This window comes from Pongo abelii, chromosome 6, assembly GCF_028885655.2.
Source record: "Pongo abelii isolate AG06213 chromosome 6, NHGRI_mPonAbe1-v2.0_pri, whole genome shotgun sequence".
Classification (NCBI taxonomy): domain Eukaryota; kingdom Metazoa; phylum Chordata; class Mammalia; order Primates; family Hominidae; genus Pongo; species Pongo abelii.
The window spans coordinates 139,061,528-139,080,299 of NC_071991.2; the positions used below are offsets into that span (position 1 = coordinate 139,061,528).

At 41.3% G+C, this 18,772-nt stretch overlaps 1 protein-coding gene across 3 annotated transcripts in view; it reads right to left on the bottom strand.

Moving 5' to 3' along the window:
- The window catches only part of DENND11 (DENN domain containing 11), a 90,821-nt gene that overhangs the window by 69,824 nt on the left and 2,225 nt on the right, over nucleotides 1–18,772 (bottom strand). For all 3 annotated transcript variants that reach the window (XR_010140941.1, XM_054559905.1, XM_024249606.2), the window contains exons 2-3: nucleotides 5,409–5,508; nucleotides 4,318–4,476 (exon numbers count right to left, since the gene is read on the bottom strand). Coding sequence is in view for 2 of the 3 variants with exons in the window: in XM_054559905.1 (XP_054415880.1) it covers nucleotides 4,318–4,476; nucleotides 5,409–5,508 (259 nt within the window). In the remaining variant the exon portion in view is untranslated. The remainder of the gene's footprint in view (nucleotides 1–4,317; nucleotides 4,477–5,408; nucleotides 5,509–18,772) is intronic.

Here is an 18,772-nt window from a genome sequence, read left to right on the forward strand (position 1 = left end):
TGTCATCTGAATTTGTAGCTTTATGGGAAGCAGTTGGAAATAGAATGCTGGTGTGTGTTGACTGCCCCTTGTATGCTTTTAGTGAGCTACTATAAGAATAAGATAAAAACAAACAAGAACTGGCTGGTTTGCAAGGAAAAATGGAATAAAATACAGCCTACTAAGGGTCATGTGTTCTAAATTTGGCAATATAAATCCATTGAGATTCCAACAATTTGGGACCCCACAGGGCTAGAAAAGCCAATGCTACTGTACCGCAAAAGCAGGAGACAGGAGTCTCTCTCAGAGCATCTATGAAAGTCTCCAGTTTATTATTCTTGGGCAGACAAGGGAGTTAGCTTATTTACAAAGATCAGATTTAGGGAATCACCTCAAGGAAGTCATTATGAAAATGAGGGAGAAAGGGATGGGCCAAAAAGAGAAGCCAGTAACTATAATCTAGTCTGCTAATTAAAAACCATGACCCAAAGAAGATCTTTGGCCATGGATACTTTTACCTGGAACTGACTGGAAGCAAACAAACCAGAAGTCAATTTAGTTTTGGGGGGACATGTATTGTCACATGCTTGGCTTATAAAAGCCTGTGACTTCTTGACCCCTTAAGAAACCACTAGACCTCCAAATCTATACCAGTAGGAAAGGTGTTCTAAAGCTGTACAGCCTCAAGAAAGGCATGTTCTCCAATGCCCACTGTAGATGTGGTTATGGAGGAAAATGAAGAAAGAATCTTCTAGAAGACAAAGCCAAGTGCCATGGAGGAAAATGAACAAGGGATTCTACACAACAGAACCAAAGTTGAGCCAAGAGCATACTGACTCTGCAATTTCTGCTCAGCAGAATTTCACTGTTGTTATGAACTAGTGACCACCCGTATTTCTCATTCTTCCCTTTTCCAAACAGAAGCTTGTATGTGGTTCCTACTTTACCTCCTATATTGTATTTGGGAGGTAGGGAGTAGAGGGACTTGTCTATTCTTTTATAAGTTTTCAGGGTAAAAAGAACCATGCCCTGGGCTAACATAAAGGACTACTGCACACTACAGAGAAATCCTAGATTTTAGACTGGAAGCATGAACTGAATGAGACTATGATGTCTCCTTTGGGGTGGGAGGAATGGCCTCTACAAGTGGGAAGAAGAGTATACATGGATACCTGAGTGGCCAGAGGGGCAAACTGAAGCAGAAGCTGCTAACTTTTTCTCAAAGTCAAGTCTTCCCTTCTTCCTGTTTGTAACCAATGCCCCAGAGTTCTAACCGGTCACAGGGTCACCCACCTAGTAGTGATGCTTCCCAGTCTACTTTGCTGTTGGGTGTGTCTCTGTGATTGAGGACTTGACAATGGAATATGAGAAGTGAGATATGTAAATTCTAGTCTTTCCTTCTTCCCTATGGGCTGAAATGCAAACATAATAGTAGTGAGCAGCTTTTAACATTTGGGAAAGAACACCTCACAATACAAAACCATTCTTAGGATATGGTGGAATAACAAGAGATGAATGTGGGTCCCTGAAAAATTGTATGGAACACAGCAGGCTGCCCAACTTGACCGCCTGCCTACCTCTACGCTATGACACGAGCAATAATCTTTTATCTTAATCGGGCCACAGTAATTTTGGGCCTCTGTTCTTGCCTTTTAGCCAGGACCCTATCTAATATAATACCACCTTAACATTTTTGGATTTTGAACCATGAAACTGTATTGCCTACTTGGAAAATTAGCTTTTTAAAAGGAATAATATTGTTTTAAAAATGTCAAAATCCCAATAAAATGATCTTTTTTAGAACTTCATAATATTACTTCTGGGATAAAAAAAAAAAAACTGAGGAAATATTTTGAGTACAGAAAAAGATATATGTGCAAATGTATTTTCCACAGCTCCAAGAGGTAGAGGAGCAGCTAAAAAAATAAACAGTAAATAGAAACATGCTGCATGTTCAGCCACAGAGAATAACCAAGTAAATGTATGGGACAGCTCCAGCAATGAAGAGCTATTAAAATAATCATCAAAATGACAAACAGGGAAGACAATGGGGGGAAAACGTATGCATAATGGATATTCCTGGAGAAGAAAAAAACAGAATGCAAAAGTTAAATATTTTATTAAAGAAGAAAAAGTTCCTAAAATTAAAAATAAAAGACCTATCTATTGAGCAAAGGGGACAAAGAATCCCAGAACATACTGATATGAACTAATAAACATTTGGCAAGTTCAGGCTGGGCGCAGTGGCTCATGCCTGTAATCCCAGAACTCTGGGAGGCCGAGACGGGCAGATCACGAGGTCAGGAGTTCAAGACTAGCCTGACCAACATGGTGAAACCCCGTCTTTACTAAAAAAAAATAATAAATTAGCTGGCTGTGGTGGCGGGCCCCTGTAATCCCAGCTACTCAGGAGGTTGAGGCAGGAGAATTGCTTGAACCCAGGAGGCGGAGGTTGCAGTGAGCCAAGATCACACCACTGCCCTCCAGCCTGGGCGACAGAGTGAGACTCCATCTCAAAAAACAAAAACAACAAAAACAAAACAAAACATTTGGCAAGTTCAGAAACAGCACAGACAAAGACAGACTCTATAGGTATCTGGATGGAGAAACTTCTCCAAAACGACTAATTTCAGATAACAGTAGAACAATATCTATAGCATCCTGAGGGAAAGAAGAAAGCATTCAAGAATTGTACAACCAGCTGAGGATAAACGGAACAGGCCAATAGTATTAATCATGCAAGATCCTTTCAAAGAAAGAAAAGTGCTTGATGGTAAAATTCAACCATTCAAGATTTTTTTTATTTTTTATTTATTTTTTATTTTTTAAACAGGGTCTTGCTTTATCACTCAGGCTGGCGTGCAATGGTGCAATCATAGCTCACTGCAGCATTGAACTTCTGGGCTCAAGCCATCCTCTCACCTCAGCCTCCTAAGTAGCTAGGACTACACGTGCACACCACCATGCCTGGCTAATTTTTTTGTTTTTGTAGAGTTGGAATCTTGCTTTGTTGCCCAGACTGGTCTTGAATTCCCGGCTTCAACTGATCCTCCTAAATTGATCTTCTTTGGCCTTCTAAAGTGCTGGGATTACAGGCGTGAGCCACCATTCCTGATCAATTTTAATGTTTATATATTGTTTCTCAGTAAAGTACTGACATCATATTGTCACGTTTTTCATAATCGTTTTTCTTAATTTTGGAGGAATATCTCAAGGAATAGTATATCTTACTGTGAAAAAATATTTACTTGAAGTTATAAGTAAAATTATGTTTAATATATTTCATTAACACAGCCTGCTATTTGAGAAAATTAAATCCATAAAATATTAATCCTATTTTTGTAAAGATATTTGTATTCTAGAATCGCATTCATGGAATATTGTCAATGGATATCTGTGAGTGTTAATATATGAGAGGATTTTTAAAAATCCTTTGTACTTTCATATAAATTTTTAAATAAACATGTGTTTTCCACAAACAATAAAGTTCATGCTTTCAAAGCTGAAGATCACAATAATGTTGCATAGAAATGTTTACATAGTGATAAATTTTAAAAGTATAGACTATAAAAAAGGATATATATTGTATGATGCCAAATATATATTTTAAACATACACACATACACAGAAAAGAAGTGGTAACATTTTATCAGTGCTTCAGGAATTAGGGATAAATTTTCCCCTCAAAATCTGAAATGTAATTAGGTTACTTGCATGATGAAAAAAATGTAAAGTAACTAATCATTTTGCTGCTTCTGTTAAAAATTCTCTTCCTATGCCAGGCACCTTGGCTCACGCCTATAATCTCAGCTCTTTGGCAGGCTGAGGCAGGAGGATCACTTGACTCTAGGAGTTCAGGACCAGCCTGGGCAATATAGTAAGAGCCTGTCTCTACCAAAAAAAAAAAAAATATATATATGTTTAAGTTATCTTTCTATTATCCCAATCATAGTAAGAATCCCAATAATAAAAGGAGTAGGCTTTTAAAAAGTTTAGGATTTCTTTGCCTACTTGACGCAAGGAGGTAACTATTGCGGCTTTGCATAAACAAAGATCATGTACCCGTCAACAAATGACTTAATTTTAAAAAGTGATGGCAGTATTAAATCCAAACTGAAGGCAGAATATACCCCAGCTTTTCATTATAGAGTAAAGACTCATCATGCAGGACGTTGGCTGAAACGAAAGGACACCATCCGAGGCGTGAAACATCGCCATGGATGTTCTTGGAAAGACATCTGCTGCTCTGGCACGCAAGTGCTGTCTCCGAGGGCTCGTGCCATATGCACCAGCTGGTGGATCCTGCTGCCTCCCTGCACATGCACGGAAGCCACGTACCGAACCTGGTTCTCCAAGAAGTGCATGTAGCGGTAAAGCAGTGTGTAGGAGGGAGAGAGGATGCCCACAGACTTCATCCGCGCGCCACGTTCCAGCTCACTCTCCACGGGCATGTTGGCAAAGCAGGCCAGGCCGAAGAAGGGCCCCTTTCGGAAATAGCTAGAAGAGACCAAATACGTAGTGTGGCTCAAGATCAGAGAGGAATTTTGAGATGCAATCCTAAACAAAACAAATGAACTGTGTTCGGGGCTGTCAATGACAAAGCTCAGCCTCAAGAAAACAAGTGGGCCAAGCCATGTGACCTCACTGATGAGACAAGCAAGGCTTGAAGAGATTACATAACTTGCCAAGGGTCACTCGGCTGGAGCTGGGACTTAGTCCGTGGCAAGCCTGCCGCTCAGCTGCCCACGATCATGGACACGTCTCTTCTCTCCTGCACTACAACTAATGACTTGGATGGGAGAAGCAGAACCAACATTCCTCTTCAGGCTCCTCTGGAACTAGGACTCTCTTTTGCAGCATAAACCGCAGTGATTCTTCCCTTACTTCCTGAGGCTCTGATATTTTTCACTGAGCTGCCATTTTATTTCCTCCTCTTTCTCACACTTGTATCAGTCATGAATTCAGCCCCATGAGGAGATTAAAGCCACTTCATTACCCTTAAGCTCTTTCCATTGTTCCTTCTCACAAAACTCTCTGAATGCCCCACTACACAGGACTAAAAAATGGCCTTACTTAAAGCTGGAATTTCAAGGTTGAACACATAGCTGTCCTCTGTTAATTCACACGGGGCTGAAACTGTGCACTCTCATTAAAACCAAACCTCAGGTGAGGTCCATGTAATTTCCGAGAAAGTGACAGAACCTCTACAGGCAGAGATTCTTAAGATTTACAGGTCATGAAGCCCATTGAGAACCTGATGAAAGCTAGACATCTCACTAGAAAAATGATGTGAACACAAAACTATCCATGTATTTTCAAGGCATTTACACACAGCACATGAAGAGCTCCTGATAAGAGCCCTTCTGCTTTGGGGAAAGTGTGGAGGCAGGGGAAATGGTACGAAGAGACTCCAGTTCAGAAGTACTTACATGAAATCAGATTGGATTTTATGGGACCCACTGGCCATAGACTTGAACTCAACACCTTCGAGGTCAATATCTTGAGGTAAGCACCATTCTACCATGTTTCCTGTAGGAAAAGGAAGATGCGAGTTAAAAGAAACAACATCATTCAAAGAAAATGGGTTAGTACAGGGCTTAGCACACATGGTTTTTCAATAAACCGACTGCTGACTCAGCCTGACACAGACCAGCGAGATGCTCAGAGCTCAGTTCCTCCATCACCGGCAGGGGTGACGCCAGAGGATGTGGAGATGGACACTAAAGGAACCTCCCATCTCTGCCCTCAAATACTGTTCTCCTCCCTCATGAGCTGCCTTTGATTCTGTCATTCTGCTCAACCACTTTCAAGTCTGTCTTTTGCGGCCTCACTTCTCTCCATGTTTTTTTAACCTTCCGCCCTCATTTCCTTATCTTGTGTTCTCTCCTTAATCCCTTGAGATCTTGATTCTATCTATAGCCACTAATGACTGGGAAAAATCCCAAAACATTTTTTAAATTCTCATTCTCATTTACCTCTAGGTAGCATTTGCTAATTCCTCAAACATTTCTCCTCTTTTTCCTAGATTTCCATGATAGAATACTATTTTAATGCTTTTCCTACCTCTCTGACCAACGTAACTCTGTTTCCCTCCCTCTCTCTCTCCTCTCTAAGTGAGGTCCTTCTTCAAGGGACAATGATATTTGCTTCCAGAATTTTGGGACTCATTCACTCATCATTGATTATTCAGTTTCTCCTGAGCTAGATGCTGGAGATACAAAGTCCCTGACCTCAGTGAGATTAGATTTCAGAAAGAAATGAGGAGAACTAGAAGAGATCAGCAGTTACAGTACAGTGGGATCAATGTTATAACAGAGGATAAGGTGCGTTTTTTTTTTTTTTTTGAGACTGAGTCTCACTTTGTCGCCCAGACTGGAGTGCAGTGGCACAATCTCGGGTCACTGCAAGCTCCACCTCCCAGGTTCAAGGCGATACTCCTGCCTCAGCCTCCCACGTAGCTGGGATTACAGGTGCATACCAGCACACTCGGCTAATTTTTTTTTTTTTTGAGATGGAGTCTCACTCTTGTCACCTAGACTGGAGTGCAGTGGCGCGATCTTGGCTCAGTGCAAGCTCCGCCTCCCAGGTTCACACCATCCTCCTGCCTCAGCCTCCCCAGTAGCTGGGACTACAGGCACCCACCACCCACGCCCTGCTAATTTTTTGTATTTTTAGTGGAGACGGGGTTTCACCGTGTTAGCCAGGATGGTCTCGATCTCCTGACCTCGCGATCCGCCCACCTCAGTCTCCCGAAGTGCTGGGATTACAGGGGTGAGCCACCGCACCCAGCCATGTCCAGCTATTTTTTTTTTTTTTGTATTTCTAGTAGAGATGTGGTTTCACCAAGTTGCCCAGGCTGGTCTCCAACTCCTGACCTCAGGTGATCCACCTGCCTCAGCCTCCCAAAGTGTTGGGATTACAGGCGTGAGCCACCGCTCCAGGCCAAAGTAGGATTTTTAAAAGTACAAGCATGCCTCGGGCTGCGGGAATCAGGGAACTACACAATAGCAGTGTCATCTGGAGTCTTGAGAGAACACTATAGAATACTCCCTGTTGTTTTCATGCATATTCAAAAGGGTTTAAAGCAAAACACTAAGTTACTTGTGAGATTTCATTTCAGAACAAACTTCTTATTAACACCCCAAATCCTAATTTGCTAGGCATTAGAAAAATCATCAATAATCCCAGCCAAACAACGCTTTAAGATAACTGTTCAGGGCATCAGAGAATATACAATCTAGTCTCAGGACATGGTAGATATCATAGAGCATTGTCGAATCTCACACTCAACAGCCCAAGTCACTTTCAAATAGTTTATTTTCAAAAGAGGAATCATGATTCTGATCATTTAGTCAATTCACTAAAGTGAAAAGCATGAAAAAGGGATTAAGAGTTCATAAAACAGAAAGCCTCGAACTATGTTATGTTTGTCAGGGTCAAAGATAAGAAAAAGCACTCAGAAAGAAAGAGGGCTGACCTTGGGGATAAGATGAGCTTTTTAAGCACCAAGTTCCCCCACGCTTTCCTATATTTTCCCCTACCATCCATGTTTATTACCTCCACAGTCCAGTGGTTTTTTTTCCCTATGGAATGCATCAGGACAGCTAGGGAGCTTTAAAAGGTGCCAGGGCTACCCTAGGTCTACAGAATCACCATCTTCCCTGCCCTGCAGAGGGCGATTCTGCTGATGCATGCCAGCGATAAGAGCCCCTGCTTGGGCCTCTGTGTACACACTCCTAACCCTTCACAGCGGCAGTACATGGTCAGCAGAGGAAAGGGACAGTCTGGGACAGAGCTACAATGACCCTCGATAGGCTCTGTCCTCCTCATGCTCAACCAACCTGCTTCTTCTAATACTTACTGCCTTGTTTACCCACATGCCACACATTACAGGGTTCAGCTAGCTCAAACTTAGCTTCTTTCCTGCAACCCAGCCTGCCCACGACTACTCAGTGTCTTAAAACTTTATTTACCCAAATGTTATATTGAAGTATAGCATAAGTATAGAAAAGTGCAAAGATGTTTATTGCAGCACTATTCACAATAGCAAAGATATGGAATCAACCCAAATGCCTATCAATGGTAGACTAGTAAAGAAAATGTGGTAAATATACACCATAGACTACTACGCAGCCATAAAAAGGAGCGAGATCATGTCCTTTGCAGGGACATGGATGGAGCTGGAAGCCATTATCCTCAGCAAACTAACATGGGAACAGAAACCCAAACACTGCATGTTCTCACTCATAAGCAGGAGCTGAACAATGAGAACACATGGACACTGGGAAGGGAACAACACACACCAGGGCCTGTCGGCGGGGAAGGGGAAGAAAAAGCATTAGAATAAATAGCTAATGCATGCAAGGCTTCATACCTAGGTGATAGGTTGAGAGGTGCAGCAAACTACCACAGCACACATTTACCTATGTAACAAACCTGCACATCCTGCACATGTATCCTGGAACTTAAAATTTTAAAAAAAGAAAAGTGCACAAAGTACAACTCAATGGATTTTCCCAAAGTAAACATACTTGTGTAAGTAACACCCAGATCAAGAAGCTGAAAGAACATTATTTGTACATCAGAAACCTCTGTCATAGAGCCTCCAAGTCATTAACCCTCTCTCATGAATTAGCTTAGCCTCTTCTGAGTTTCCACAAATGTAATTATAGTTTGTATTCTTTTATGTCTTTTACGTCATCCATGCTGATGTGTGTAGCAATAGTTTGTTCATCTATTACTTCTATTATATGCATGCAGCAGTTTACCTGCTTAATAACTGGTGATGCACATTTAGGTTACTTCCAATTTGAAGTTACAGCAACGGGCACTGCTGTAAACAATCCTGTATTTGTCATCTGCTGAAATAGCATAAAGTGGCATTGTAATGTATTGACCTGGTTGGGCTGAACTATCCTTCTCAGAATTCCCTTCTTTGTATGTTTCCAGCTGAGATTTGGAAGTGAATCAGTAGCCATGTTATGTTTGCATCTGTAAGGTCAGTGCAGAAGGTCCACTGCATAGTTGCTTCTCTGCAGGCTCACTACAGTGTTGAGGGGCAGCAGCCAGCCCTGATGATGCTGCAGCCACCATCCCTCGATCTTCCTTCAGTTTCTCTGACTCCTAAGCCAGGCGTATGTTTAGTTCCATAATAAAGGGCATCAGCTTCTCCTTAGGAAACCCACATCACCAAAGCTGGATACAGTAACAGCCTGATCCACGTTCCCATCTATCTTCATGAGTTTCAGCTTCTTATTCTTCCTTTTCCTCCTCCTCCTCCTCTTCTTCACAAGTTTACTCTCTTCCTTCATAACCGTCTGCCCAGTAGACTTCAAACTCCGACATCAGACACAAAGAATAGCCTTATATAGATTGTCTAACAGCTCCCACAGTTGCATAAAACCAAATCCCTGCAACAAATTCCTTTGTGTATCTCCTAGTTTTTCTGTTTCTCTGATTGAACTTTGACCAACACAATATGCACATTTCTACTGACTACATCCCTAGGAATAGAATTGCTTTAAAAATGTTTGCATCACTGCAAACTAAGACACTTTCAATGATTCCCAAGGTAGTATTTCCCAAGCTTATGTTAATAGGGCTTCTGCAAAAAAGAAAACAAAATTTTGTGAAATGTGTGTGTTTTTGGCCAAATTATCTTAGCTTAAACAAAGCTAGACACATTCCTTTATTGCAGAACTTCTCAGAGCCTTTAATAAGCCACTCTGCATCATGAATCTCCATGAGATCAATACAGTGCTTAATGTTTCCCCAAATTATCTTTTTTAAAGGAGTATCTTAAATCTTTTTTAAAGGAGTATCTTAAGAGACTAATTTTATAGAAGGTATTTTTTTAAAAAAAGAAATACAGGTATATCAGGTGTGCAAGCTGTCCTTCCATATCCACTCTTCCCTTCTTATATGAATCAGAACCTGCTAGTTTTAGCTTGGTGCATGGTCTCCCAAATGAAGGCTATGTTTCTCAGTACCTTCATGAGTGAATTCTGGTGTCATGTGGACAGAAGTGAGGTGCATCACTTCCCGAAGGTGCCTGAAAGGCAAGGAGCACACTGCCCCTTTCTCCACCCTGCTACCTGGAATGTGGATGTAGCATCGTATCACAGAGGGGATGGATGCTGGAGCCATCAGTCAACGTGGGTCTAGGTCCCTGGATGACCCTGGAGATTTGGGCCAGTGTTCTAGCCCTAGGCTGCTATCACCTGATTGTTACATGAGAAACAAATCGACTCCTATCTTGATCATGCCACTGTTGATTTGGACTTCTAGTATTCATGTCCAGCCTATGTCCTACTTAGTACAGCTGACCTAGAAGATAAAGTCCCCATTCCTTAGCCTGGTTCTCAAACCCTCTTCCTTGCTCCTCTGTGCCTATCAAATCTAATTGCACAGAAACAGAAAGGAACAGAGGGAGAGAATGACATACTGTTAGTTACATCCTTCACTTCTAGGTGGACATAAGCCCTTCTGGGTTGGGAAGAAAGGTCCATTAGAGGCTGACAAATCAAAGAACAGGGCACAGGCTCCAGAACACCACTCTGGGGAGAGGTATCCTTATCCCATGGCAAGCACATTCCTGCTGACAACTCCTTGAATGAAAGGAAAGCAGGTAGAGCTACTATGGCCCTTATCTCTACATATCATAATCATGTCTTCGATGTCTGTCTCTGCAGAAGTCTGTGAACTTTTACAAGGTGGGAATTTTCCTTGTCTTCACATTTCTATATAGAATCATGCCTTGCACAGGACAGAATAGGTATTTAAAAAAAACAGATTTATTAAGGGCACGCATGTGTTTTAAAAAACTGATGAGTTAGTGTTAATTACCTTAGAAATAGTAATAATATTGTAGTTATATAGGAAAATGTTCCTATCCTCAGAAGGTTAATACTCAAACGTTTAGGAGTGACATATTGTCATATCTGTGACTTACTTTCAAATGGTTCAGGAAAAAAAGGCATATCCATATTTGTATATAGTCAGTTCTACTTTTACCACTTACTGGATTTATGTCAATGCAACACATGTACTTGAGAGCAATTTGAGCACAGGGGATTTCCCATTCACTTATGCTATAGACTCAATGCAATTCCAATCAAAATCCCAGCAAATTATTTTGTGGATATTGACAAGTTAATTCCAAAGCTTACATGGAAAGGCAAAAGACCCCAAATAGCCAACATAATACTGAAGAACAATAAAATTGGAAGACGAACAGTGCACCCAACTTCGAGACTTATATAAAATTAATCAAGAGAGTAGGTATTGGTGAACTATCAGACAAATAGATTAATGGAACAGAATAGACAGCCTTGAAACAGACCCACACAAATTAATCACGTAATCTTTGCCAAAGGAACAAAGGCAATACAATGGAGAAAAGATAGTCTTTACAATAAATGGTGCTGAAACAAGTGGACATCTACGTGCAAAGAAATGAAACTAGACACCTACTTTACCCCTTTCACAAAAATTTATTCAATATGGGAAGTAGCTAGCCTAGGTAACATAGCGAGACCCTGTCTCTACAAAAAATTAAAAAAAAAAAAAATTAGCCAGGCATGGTAGTGTGTGCCTGTCGTCCTACCTATTTGGGAGGCTGGGGTGGGAGGATCACTTGAGCCCAGGAGTTGAAGGCTGCAAGGAGCTATGCTCACTCCACTGCATCCCAACCCGGGCAAAAGAGTGAGACCCTGCCTCTAAAATAATAATAATTTTTTAAAATATGTAAACCAAAATGTAAAATGCGGAATTATAAAACTTCTAGAAGATAACACAGGAGAAAAATCTGGGTGACTTTGGGTTTAGCAATGAGTTTCTAGATATAACACTAACAGCACAATTCATGAAGGAAAAATGGATACGCTGGACTTCATTAAAATTTAAAACTTCTGATCTATGAGAGACACTATTAAGGGAACGAAAAGACAAGCCACAGACTGAGAGAAGATATTTGCAAAACACATATCTGATAAAGGACTGTTATCTAAAATATACAAAGAACTCATAAAACTCAACAATAAGAAAACAATCCAACTTTTTAAAAGGGTGAAAGATCTGAACAGACACCTGATCAAGGAAGATACACAGATGGCAAATGACATACGATGTTGAATATTTTTTCATATGCTTATTACCAGTTGCAAATTAAAACAACAATGAGATATCATGACACACATATCAGAATGGCTAACATTCAAAACATCAAAAACACCAAATGCTGATGAGGATGTGGGATAGCAGGAATTCATTGCTGGTGGGAATATAAAATGGCACAACCACTTTGAAAGACAGTTTGGCAGTTTTTTACAAAACTAACATATTATTATCATATGACCCAGCAACGATGCACCTTTGTATTTATCCAAATGAGCTGAAAACTTACATCCACACAAAACCTGCATGCAGATGTTTGCAGAAGCTTTATTCACAATGGCCCAAAACTGGAAAACAACCACGATGTCCTTCATAGGTGAATGGATAAACAAAACGTGAGATATCCATACAATGAAATACTCTTTAGCCATACAGAAAAATGAGCTATCAAGCCCCATGAAGAGACATGAAGGAACTTTAAATGCATGTCGCTAAATAAGAGAAGCCAGCCTGAAAGGGATACATACTGTATGATTTCAACTATGTGACATTCTGGGAAAGGCAAAATTATAGAAACAATAAAAAGATCAATAGGAAGGGAGGGATGAATAGGTCAAGCATAGGATCTTTAGGGCAGTGAAACTATTCTGTATGATACTGTTATGGTGGATACATAACATCGTGCATTTTTCAAAACCCACTGAACTGTACAACAGTGAACCTTAATGCAAACTATGGATTTAAATAAACAATAATGTATCAATATTAGTTCATCGATTATAACAAATATACCACACTAATGAAAGATGTTAATAAAGGGAAATTATATGTGTATGAGTGAGGGGGAGGTAGTATATGGGAACTCTGTACTTTCTGCTCAATTTTTCTGTAAAACTAAAATTGCTCTAAAAAACAAAATATATTATTTAAAAAACCCTAATTGATGAATTAACCTAAATTAACTGCCCTAAGAGTGGCAATGATACTATGGTAATGTAGAAAAACAGCCTTCTTCTTAGGCGATTTATACTGAAGTATTTTATTTTATTTTATTTTATTAAGAGACAGGGTTACCCAGGCTGGAATACAGTGGCCCAATCATAGCTCACTATAACCTCTAACTCCAGGGCTCAAATGATCCTCCCATCTCAACCTCCCAAACAGGTGGGACTGCCGGCATGTGCCACCACACCTGGCTAATTTTTTAAATTTTTGTAGAGGTGAGGTCTCGCCATGTTGCCCAGGCTGGTCTTGAACTCCTGGCCTCAAGAAATCCTTCCGCCTCTGTCTTCCAAAGTGTTGATATTACAGGCGTTGGTATACATATTCACGCCCAGCCCATACTGAATAATTTAGAAATGAAATGCCATTACATCCACAACTTACTTTCAAATAGTTCAGCAAAAAAAGAAAAGTCTATTTATATCTCTACACACAGTCAGTTCTGCTATAATGCTTGTCGAATCTGTTCCAAAGCAATCCACGTATTAGGGAATCTGACATTTGCTTATGCATGATTTCAATCATAAAAAACACAAAGTCAATGTGGAAAACTACACCCAGCTGAATCAAGCCATGTCGGAATATACAAAACACACCCACCTTAAGCTTCTACCTGCTACCTCAGGTCACCTCGTTCTGGGCCATGCCATGCACCTCTAGCATCACAGTTTTGCCTCTGATTTCAGACAGCCCCCCTCCCATCACACATAGTAATTCACAGGCTCAATCCTTTCAGCACTCACCTCCAGATACAAACACCAGGTCTTTTAAAGGTACAGTTCCACATTTACTGAGTATGTATTTCTTAACCATTTATCATATGCAAAACTGTCCTGTAGTTTTTGGTAGGTTCCTATCTTTTAAAAAAAAATGTGCCACTGACAAAGTTTTTCTCATAAGCCCTGTGATTTTTACTTCATGATTTTTTTGTCGCACAGTGATTTTTGGAACACATATTTCATGTTACAGGGAAGTGACTATGTAAGAATAAAGCAAATGGGGCAAAATGTCAATAAACTGGGACTCTAAGTGAAAGACATACAGGTTTTCACTGTACTATTCTTTCAACTTTTCAAAACATTTCAACTTACAAATTGGGGAAAATAATTGAAATAATAGCAATGTCAAAAAACCTAAGGAGAGCATAAAGGCCTTTGCAAAAGCCAAAAATAATTGAGGCAATGTACCACAGATAATAGGGAATGAAGCGCTATCAGGGCTTGAGGCTATCCTACAGAAACATTACAAATGAAAACCAGCTTACATATGGAATTTGAGGAGGCTTAATGGAAAGTGATTTTGCATAATTAGTAATCCTTATGGGATGCCATTTAATATCAGAAAGAAACTCATCCTGACTGCTACTTATCCCAGGCTCAGTCTTCACATTCCATGCTTTTAGGTTTTCCAGATATCCTCACTGTATTAAGAACTCAGCCAGGGAGCTGGGGCCTGGAAAATTCAACAGAAGAGGTCATCTCACGGCTAGTTCATCAAAGAGAGGAATTGCCACTGACAAGTGCCTTTTTCTCCCCTAACTTGCTCTCCTTCCATCTCTGTGTCCTTTCTCATCTTGGACCATGACTTGGGCCTATTACAGGTACTTACAGGCACTTCCTAGCCTCTACTGCAAAGACAACTTCTGAGGAGGGATTCACATGACCACGGGAGGCACAAATGTGGCAATATGCATTGTGTACATTCAGCTGGTCATTGAACAAATATTGGTGGAGCACAACTTGGCAGCAGGGTGCCTGCCAGGTGCTGAACTCATGCAAAGGCAAATATGTCTGTGTTTAAAGGAACTTGGACTAACCGACTATGAGGCTGGCAGCTCAGTTACCCAGGGAAAGCCAGAAGGCCAGTGTCGCACCTGGCTGAGGACATACAGATGGTCTGAACTCTGCCACTCCACAGCTCCGAAGGTCAGCCTGACAGCTCTGTGCACCAGGGCCTCCCAGAGCTGGGGTTTTATAAGCCCATGGGCTAGGCCAGATGTAGGCTGTCCTATCTAGGTTGACCACTGCCTCTGTCTTCCAAAACTAGTTCTGTTTAAATGAGAAATGACCAAACCCCCAGATGTCTTAAAATTCATCACTATTTCCTAGGGAGATTGGACATTAACTGCAGTAACTGCTGCCTGCTAGAAAGTTCACCTCAAAATATTTAAAATAGAGAAAGCAATGATCTTGAACCAAAACAATCTCTTTTTAACAGGAAATATGTGAATTTCTTCTTCCTCCTCTGTTAGATAGCTCCCAAGCAAGCACTTCTTCCTCAGCTCTTCATTTCCTATCCAGAGACTGCCTCAGGTGGAGATCCTCCTCCAGCTCCTCTGACCTCAGGAGTGGAACTCCCACCCCAGCACGTGCCTGAGGTTTTACTCTTTCCACGGGCCTCTTCCCATCTGTGTATACATATGCCCTGATTGTAATCAGGAAGTCAAAACAAATCCTGTTTCAGGAATAAAGGCAAGAATCCAAGAGTATTCTAGGTCCCAACAATACATTCCCTTCACATAACCACCTAAAGGGGCCACCAGATCCCACAGGTGGAAACCTCCAAAGAGTATTTGGTTCAGACCCTAACGCCAGAAAAGTAAATAACCCATGTGAGTTGACTTTGGGTCTTACACGGTTTGAAACAGTCTTAAAACCACCTAGGTTGAGAGCACATCCAAAGCAAAGAGAAAAGCATCAGGATAAAGAATTCTGAGTCAGGAAGAAGCTAATCCTGCTGATTTAAAGTCAGCTATATGCCAATCCATGGCTGAATTCCAATGCATTCACTTTACAAAGAAAGACCTTCCATTTCACAGATTCCATATCATTCTCCACTGGGTGGTGGTGTGGTGTGGATAAGGGGTGCAGGTAGACTTGGGCTCTGGCCCTAACTTTAGACAACTTAATGGCTCTGTGCACCTGTTTTTCTCGTGATTATGGTGAAGCCTGTCGGGAGGATCAGAGGCAGGTCGTTGAAACATGTGGCACAGTCCTTGGCACACAGCAGGCACTCAGGAGGTGGTGGGTATTACAATTACCATTTTTATTTTCCCCTCCTCAATTTTCAAGAGAAGAAACTGACTTCACAGCAGATGGCTACAAACTGATTTCTCCCTGAAAACCACAAGCAGGTGAATCACCAACAGCCTGGGAAAGATTCTGCCAGGGTGGGATTAAGCAAATGAACCACAACTGTATTCCACTGGCATTTGGTGGAAATAAAGGGGAGGGATGGCGACATGACAGAGTTTCTCTTCCTGCGAGACGTTCTGGCCGGATATCAGAACGGCCTTTTTCTTTGCCTGCATTTGAGCTGTCCATGCTTACGACTGCTCTTTGCATCTTAAAATTGTCCTCCAAATTTTCCATTCGCATTCTACTTTGTCACTTTCCCACCCATTGCTGGAGCCATTTATTATTTGCCACGAGTCAGATGACCTGGGCAGCGTTCCAAGTGGTGCCTCAGACACCAGACCTAGCCCTGTTCTCACTGGGTCTCCATCATCTCCATTGTTTAAAAAAAATGCTTATGTTTCATAGACTATACAGGGAATCCACAGAGATTAATATTAGTGTGTGTGATTTTAAATATACTCATGTGACATAAACATAGAAGCGCTCAGATACATTAAATTAAATAGGTGTTTAGATGTAATCTGGGCACTGGCTAGAGGCTGAGGGAGGAACAGGTAGAAATTCATTCCCAAGAAGAAAGGAAGAAACATCTTGAAAACCTCAGCAGGTGATCTGCCTCTCACCTTATCCCTCCTTTTGCAAGCTGCCCCAATACAAACACACGGAGCACAGGGATTTCTCCCAGACACCCACAATAAAACTCTAAACGCAGCAGTGTAAAGTGAATCTCTTATAAAGGAACAGTCTAATGAGGCAGATGCACAGATGTCCAGACATTGTATGTTCAAAGTTTCATCGGCCTCCATCCTGCCCACACACAAGTCCTCAGCCACACGGTGATACCACTCTTGCCACCATCTGGGGGCAGGGACGTTCCCCAAGTGTGACGATATCCTCTCCTTTAATTAAGCAGACTAAGAACATTTTACTAGAAGCCCAAATAATGAAGTAAAATTAAAATCAAGGCTCTAAATCATGGGGTTGAACAAAATGAAACAGCAATATTCTGGCTTCCAACATCTTCCACCCAGCTTGCAGAGTTAGCATCCGGGTCTGGTTTCAATAGCAGCTTTGTGGCCCAGATGATCATCACCACCATCCTAGGGCCCCCAGCTCCAGATGAGGACTGAGTGTATGTGTAAGCCTCACTTTGAAACTGAAGCTCCTAGTTCTTAAGTCATCTGTAGACTCAACAACCATAATTTTCAATCCATGAGTCTGATGGAAATAAGCTTTAAGACTCTTTCTCTGATTCTTCCCACAGATGGCCAGCCTAGCTTTCCAAAACTTGTATCTAAAAGTGCAAAAGGATTACTCTTATTTCCACATCTTAGAGAATCACTGCATATATTCCTGCTCAAACACACACACATACCCTTTCTAACAAGGATCCACCCCTCCTTTTCCCTCTTACTCTACTTCCTAATGAATGTACAGCTATGAATTCTCTTCTCCCTCTTTTACACTCTCCCTCTCATGCACACACACTGATTTGGACACATGCCAACAGTTACCCACATTACATGGGAAGATGCACATAATGCCATGGCCTGGGCAGTAAGTGATGGGGTGGCGGAGGGTTGAGGTGGGTGTGGGGTGGGGGGAGGAAGGATCTCCTAGGAGTGGAAACTGAGGACACAGGTGGGAGAGACATGGGGAAGTGGCTAAACAGGCAGGCCAGTGAGAGAAACTAAACAGCAGACAAATCACACCTATGTAAGAACTTCTAAAATATGCTCTAATTTTGGTAAAGAAGTCAATATTCACTTTACCGCTTTTGGCAACACAGGCGAAGGTGGGGCAAAAGTCTGGGTGGGTCAATACTAAATAGGAACAAATAGCAGATCTGCCTCAGCAGTAAAGGGGGGAAGATGCTAGGCCAGTGATGCTTCCAGCTCACTGTACCACTATGGGCCTCACGCCACCGGAACCATCACACAAGGGGTACATCAGGCACTCTCTGAGGGCCCTGTCCTAGTGCTAACCTTGAGGCCCTCAGAAGCTCAGTAGCATTCATTCACTACATCTCCTACTTTTAAGATATATATAAAATAAAATTATATGGTACAAGGTCTATCAGAGTATTTTTACAGGATGCAAAGTGCCATTTAGGACTAGGATAGATGACAAAAGAGACAAACACATTTATGGTCAGTAAAGGACTGCTTTCCCCCCACCAAAAAAAAAAAAAAAAAAAAAACACAAAGTTACAAGTGCTCCCTCTCACACTGCGCTCTCTCTTCCTCCCTCCTTCCTCCTCCATCCCTGGATAAGTAAGGATCAGATGCCAGGGAGCAGCGGTTCAGGCAGCATAGTATACTAGAAAGACAACAGGACTTACAGTCAAGTATTTATTGGCTACTTAATATTCTGAAATTACCTAACCATCCCTGGTATGTTCCCTCATTTATAAATTGGGTATAAATGATCATCAAATTACAGAGCAGTGATCAGAATAAATCAAACAGCATTATAGTAAAATGCCTGCACAAAATGTCTAAATATCTGTTACAATCCCTTCTTTGCACAGTAGCCTTAGT